Source organism: Sapajus apella, unplaced genomic scaffold, assembly GCF_009761245.1.
Source record: "Sapajus apella isolate SASKATOON/1434 unplaced genomic scaffold, GSC_monkey_1.0 scaffold82, whole genome shotgun sequence".
NCBI classification, from domain to species: Eukaryota; Metazoa; Chordata; class Mammalia; order Primates; family Cebidae; genus Sapajus; species Sapajus apella.
The window spans coordinates 57,242-63,696 of NW_022437022.1; the positions used below are offsets into that span (position 1 = coordinate 57,242).

Consider the following 6,455-nt stretch of genomic DNA (forward strand, 5'->3'; position numbering starts at 1 on the left):
GACTGTGTGAGGAGGGATGGGGGACTTTATCGGGGAATGGGGAGTGAGTGGGGGTATGGGATGTTGTGGGGGCTAGGGGGCTGTGTGGGGGCACAGTGGACTGTGTGGGGAGGTAGGGTAATATGTGGCGGGATGGCGACTGTGTGGGGTGATGGGGACTATGTGGGGGGTTGGGGACTGTGTGAGGGGGATGAAGGAACTGTGTCGGGGGAATAGGGGTTGTGGGAGGCATAGGGTGGCTGTGTGGGAGGGATGGGGGTAGTGTGGGAGGGATGGGGTGCTGTGGGAGGGATGGGGTGCTGTGGTGGGGAGGGTTGCTGGAACTATTTGGGGCCGGATAAAGAGACTGTGGTGAAGAAGATGCAGGATTATTCTCGAGTGCTTTCCACCTAAGCCCCCACAACTCTGGTTTTCTAGGAAGGCGTTGTGTTCAGCCCTCTGGACCCGCCCGGAAGTGCAGAGGAATCAGTGCCCGGTGATGGACAGCCCTTCGCCCACAGGACGGCAGGAGTCACCCTCCACCCACAGCGGGAGGGAGGGAACCGTCACCCATGGGACGGCCACCTTCTCCTGCAGCATTATCCTCCTGGCTCTTCCTGTTGAACTCCAGGATTAGGGGCCAACCCTCCCAGTTTTCCAGGGACTTCTGGGGGAGTAGCAATGTCTGCTGTGCACAGTGAGGAGGCAGCCACACTGGGGCTAAGGGAAGTGCAGGCGTCTGGGACTGGGAGGCAGTTGCTCTTCTCCGCTGCAATGGTTAGAGTGCCCCTGGGTGCATTTGCTCCAGGTGGCATAGGTGGGAAGCCCAGACACCTGAGAAAGAAGACGGTGGCTTTTTCAACCGAAAATCAGGTGTGGGGTGGAGCAGGAGGCCGAGGGGGCAGCTGCCGTCTGATGTGAAGAGTGTCTGCAGGGAGAAAGAGCAGCTCTACTCTCAGTCGTATCAGAAGGAAAACCTGGGCCAGAAGCCCTGCAGGTGGGAGGAGGAGGCTAGAAGGAGGCAGGACGTGTTCCCCCCCTTCAGGGACCTGCCAGGCTGTGGGCTGAGAGGAGGGCCTCGGGGAAAGGCCCAGCTGCCTGCTGTGCAGAAGGAAAGGGTGTCCAGCCAGAAAGGTCAATTTAATCTAAAACAGAAAGCATCAGCTTGCTGGAAAGAGAGAATTCCCAAAAGGGAGCAAGGGCAAGGAAGCCTACTAGTCTGTGAACTCTCCAGACTTCAGAGAAAGCGCTCCCTTGGGCTCCAGCACAACCTCTGGAATGTTCTCCAGAGACAGAGATAGGAGTTCCGGATTCTTTCTCTCCTTACCTCTCCTGGCAGGTGGACGCTGGAGCTTTTCAGGAAAGGAGACGCAAGCATGCCCTTTCACAGCGGCTGGTGTGCCTGCCGGGTGCAGCTTCACCTTCAGAAAGGAATTCCACGTAACCACTAGTCACTTGCTTTACAGGCCTGTGGATCTCTGAACGAGGAGGAAAATGGAAGCTTTTCCAAAAGAGCACTCCCTTTGAAAAATTTTCTTTGAGGTCTCAAGTTTAATCTTCCAACTCTGACCATGACATTCTAGACACAGCCTTAGTTTTGCAAAATTTTAGCAATGAAAGTGAACAAGTGACACAAGTAAGAGAAGAGATATGAAAGTCATGGTGGGTTGTATAAGAAGGTAGAAATATAAAAACATCATGTTTAACAGTTGTCTTTGTGCTTCTGCTTAATAACAAAATGAGTTGGTTGCATAATGAAACAGAACTTCTAAGAAAAGCAAAAGGACTCATATAGTGACTATTCTGGATATCACTAATTTTCACTGCTGGGAAAATACTACCTTCTAGATATTCCCAGATAAACTGTGTCTGAGTGCTGCCATAGTCACAATTCTTTCTGTGTCAGTTTCCAGAACAGTGGACAACGCTATTTTGCTTCAAGTCAGATATGGAAAATGGGAAGAAGACACTAGGCTGCTAACCAAACACACTGCTTAGACACCAGGAATGTAGAGAACGAGGCATTGTTGAACCAAGAATGAAATCACTCTCAGCAGCTCTAAAACCAACTTCCGGTGGAATCAGGCTTCCTCTGACTTACTTAAAAAATCTCACAATCATATTCCACAAAGGCATGATTGACCTTGCTAGAAAGGACAGGCCTGCTCACAGAATGAGGATGACAGAAAGCCTCCCCTAGCCTTCTACAACGTCTAGAGGCCACCAGGCACTGGGGTCTGGCTGGCGCACTCTCTGATCCACTGGCCAGCTGCAGGGTGGACGGGTGGGACCCCCACCTGGGGTCTGAGAAGCGGGCAGCACAGCGCCCGCCAGCCTGCCACCATCTTGGCCACGTAGGTGGGAGGAGACAGATTCATTACAGAACCTGAAAAGACTCATGCTGATAAAAACACCAAAGGAGAATGACTGATTTTATTACAGTCATTTAATTACACTCCCAAGGCTGATGTTTCGATTTATTAAAACATCTGTTTGTCTACCAGAAAGAAATCTGAAAGCCACACATTCTTTTTTAGGTTGGGGACCCTCGATCAAATGATCTTGCCATTGGATAATCACACAAATGAAATGTGTCTAGAGCCTCCTCCCTAGCATCTGGGAAGACACCCTCGCCTCAGGTTCTCATTGGACGCAGGGCTAAGGGCCAGGACCACCGGGATTCACGGGGCTGCAGGGTGACCCAGATTCAGGGCGCTCATTTCCATTTCTGTCTGCCAGAAACAGCCCCACTGACTTATAAACTGCTACAGAAATGAAAAAGGGTGACGTGTGCCCGGTGACGCCAGAGTTACAGGCTGGTTTCAGTGGCCCTCGCAGCAGGCCCGGCCAGGGGGCTGTGAATGGAGAAGGGGCCTGCTTATCCCGGTGCCGGGGGTTGAAATTTAGGCCACACAATGGCAGTCACCCCTCCAAAACAGGAACTGATGCCTCTGGGCTGGGGTTTCCTACACCTGGAGGAAGGTTTCCAAGGGCACTGTGCTCATGAACTGCCTCTCCTTGGGGTTGAAATGCAGGTTCTGAGTGGGTAGGCCAGGCTGGGGCCTGCACTCCCACGATTCCGAACCCCTCTTGAGGTCTACTGCTGCTCAGAAGACCACCTGAGAGCAGGAAGAAGCTAGACCTTCTCTGCTAAGTCACCTGATGTATAACCCGTCAAACCTCCAACTCCACCAGCCCAGGATCTCCGACAGCTGGTGTGGCAGGAGGTAGGGACAGTACAGGGAGGACGGAGTCCTCTTGACATGAGCCAGATCATGGGAGGGTGAAGAGGGAGAGGCAGAAGTTGCTGGAGGGACCTCCCACACGCAGCTGCGGAGCGCCCCTGCTTTGCATCTTGATCCTGTGTGCTGTGGTGCTGTTGTCAGAGCCCAGAGCCGCATCTGTCACGGTTGTGTGACCTGGCCCGACCCTGGTCATGGCTGGCCAGCCCACCACACCCTGCCCTGCCGGCCTCTGCTCATAAGCTCTCATGCGTATTCTGTCCTGGAACCTCTTTTTTGCCCTGCCCCTTCTCCTGCCTTTGTTCCGTTTTCCCTTCCTTCATCTATTCAACTTCTCATTCTACCCCCCAAAAGAAGTGCTTTAAGAAGTAAAGAGGAATGGATGTCTTGCATAGATGCTCCATCCTCTGAACGCTGAAGGATTCGCTGGATGTTTACTGTACTTTACTCAGTAACAAAGCAATGTCCAATCAACAGTTTGGTCTTAGGGAAGCCTATTCTGAATTAACTTTCAACTGATCCTTTCAAACATTTAAAACTTGGGACCTGATGGGTGAAAATTTTGTTAAGACACGTGATGAAGTTTCTGGCTGTCTCCAGGAAAGCTGGGCATTGTCCAGAGCTTCCTGGCCCCCATTTGTGGAGCCGCTGGGGAGGTGCGCTTCCTCATCTGCAGCAGTGCACCAAATTCCACACTGAGAGCCTCCCAATGCTTGGACCTACAGTACCTACTTCTGCATTAAATGGTCCCATGTGAGGTCTACTGAGTCGTCCTCTCTGTGTTTTGGGGTTCTTCCAGCCCACCTCTTGACTGCACCTGGCCGTCTGCCTTTCCTTATCACTTCCAGGGTGCCTGACTCCGGTAGCTGCCATTCCCACTGAATGTGCCACTTCCAACAAGCTCTGGGCTGGGAAACCAGACAGCCCCCCTTATCAAGACTGCACCTAAAATTAGAGCCAATGTATCCAAATATGCACCTGAGGGCCTCCCCAGGGAGAAAACACAGCAGGTTTGGGTACAGGCTTTGCTGTATCTATTTTGGCCCAGAGTCTCTTGGGGTTCATTTCCTCTTTCTCAGGCTGCCTTAGAGGTTGATATTATTAGATAAGAGAGCTCCAGGTAAGTCAGGGCTTAGAGGTTTCAGATAATTAATTAGTGAAGACACAATGCAAAATTAAAGCAAGTGCCTCCGAGATTGTCATACAAATGGAGTCACAATATTGTTAAATGACACAAATACATTGACTCACAATGCAGTGAAACTGATTGTCACTTGTTTATCACTTTCACTTGGGAGACGATACTATCACTAGAACTCCTTCTGAAGCATTGTAGTGTCAAGAATTCTCTTGAGGCCAGGCACGGTGGCTCACGCCTATAATCCCAGCACTTTGGGAGGCCAAGGCAGGGGATCACGAGATCAAGAGATTAAGACCACCCTGGCTAATATGGTGAAACCCCATCTCCACTAAAAATAAAAAATTAGCTGGGCATGGTGGCGGGCGCCTGCAGTCCCGGCTACCTGGGAGGCTGAGGCAAGAGAATCACTTGAACCTGGGAGGCGGAGGTTGCAGTAAGCCGAGACAGCACCACTGCACTCCAGCCTGGCCACAGAGTGAGACTCCGTCTCAAAAAAAATAAAAAAGAATTCTCTTGAAGCAGACCCAGACCCATCTGTGTATCCAGGGACACATCTGTGCCTTCCATGAAGCCGGCTCTGGGCTTGTCTGCGTCCCTCTTACCTCACCCCTACCCCGCTTCGTCAGCACCCTGTGGCTCTTTCCTCCCTCCTGGCCTTCCCTCCTCACCCTTGACGTCAACCTCCCCGCACAGCCAGCCCCTCCATCAAGCTTCGTTCACGTTAGACCCACCAGCACCCCTTGTTCTGCAGCAGCTGCAGCCCCCAGGGTGAGCTCAGAACCTAAGTTTGGGAGACAAGTTCTGTTTTGATTTGTGGGATCTGTGTTTCTTCCTTACAGGTACGGCTCATGGAAATGACAGCTCTTTAAAGGTGGCTGTGGTCTCTTAGACTGCTTGCAAGTGTCCCTATGCTTCTTTCTCAAGTGCTAGTCAAAAGCAGCCTGCAGACAGGACGGAACGTCTTTGTGAGAAAGGACACAGACTAGGATCAGAAAAATCTATATCCCAACCCTCTACGGCCATCTTCTGATTGTGTGACTTTACCTCCCTAACTGTTTAAAATAGCCCCACACCTACCTGCCAGGACTGTCTTCAGAATTACATAAAGCAACAGGTATGAAGTCTCTGGACTAGAGCATGGCACATACCGACTCAGCAAAGACTGGCATCTCTTCTCTCTTTTTGGCATTACTAAAATAGTCTAAATAAATAACTATTCGCAAGGGTGACTTGATAACACAAACTTTTGCAACATTCTTTTACCTCCAAAGCATAAAACAGTTATTGAGACAAAAGAAATACAATATTTTCTAAATTCCAAGACAAAAAAAATAAAACCTTACCAATAAAGAAGGAGCTTTTTGTTCCACAAACCAGCAGCCTCTGAGTTTTTTCTCTTAAATGTCAGACTTTGAAAAGGTTGAGATTTCTGTTCACCAGCACATACACAAGGGCCCTCTCTTACTGATTGCCACGGAGTCCCGGGAGTCCCAGCCCAGCTCTCCCCTCTGGCGGCACTGCCACCTCCTTCCCCCGCACGCTGGGCGGCGTGTCAGGCTGCCCCCCTCACCACAAATTTTATTCCTCAGTGCACACTTCAGATCACAGAAAGGAGACAAATAGGGTGGAGGAAGGAAGACAGGCTGATGTAACTAGGTCACTCGGTAATTTCAATTTCAGATGTAAATTTTTCTTTGTTTCAGAATTATTGATCTGTGGAATATTTCTTGATTCTTCTTGGAAATTACAAATTAAATTAGAATAATTGTAAAGTTCACTAAAAGGCTCTACAGTTTTCTTAAGAGAATTTTTAAAAACCTGAAAATGCCATATGACCTATGCTTTATGAGGAAAGGCACAGTGAACAGAGAATCAGCCTCTCACCAACATCCCACGGCAGGTCAGCGGCAGCTACAAAACAAGGCATACCCCAAGCGTAGAGGAGAAATTTCACCCTCAGTACTCATGTTGCTTTCTCAGCCATTGTCTACAATCTGTGGCCACATATCACAACTTGACCGATTTGGGGACACAGAAACCCCTGTGTTTCCACACTCCCAAGGCAACTGTTAGCCTTAAGTTTGAGAACAACC

At 50.1% G+C, this 6,455-nt stretch overlaps 1 protein-coding gene across 2 annotated transcripts in view; it reads right to left on the reverse strand.

Annotated features, from left to right (window-relative positions):
* CCR6 (C-C motif chemokine receptor 6) overlaps window positions 1-5,965 on the reverse strand; it is a 31,938-nt gene extending 25,973 nt beyond the window's left edge. Inside the window, exons 1-2 of one of the 2 annotated variants that reach the window (XM_032253103.1) lie at window positions 5,706-5,965; window positions 1,307-1,457 (exon numbers count right to left, since the gene is read on the reverse strand). In XM_032253103.1, the coding sequence (XP_032108994.1) occupies window positions 1,307-1,357 (51 nt within the window). In that variant the 5' untranslated portion in view covers window positions 1,358-1,457; window positions 5,706-5,965. The remainder of the gene's footprint in view (window positions 1-1,306; window positions 1,458-5,705) is intronic. The other variant, XM_032253104.1, reaches the window with a different exon arrangement.
* Between the last annotated feature and the right edge of the window lie 490 nt (window positions 5,966-6,455).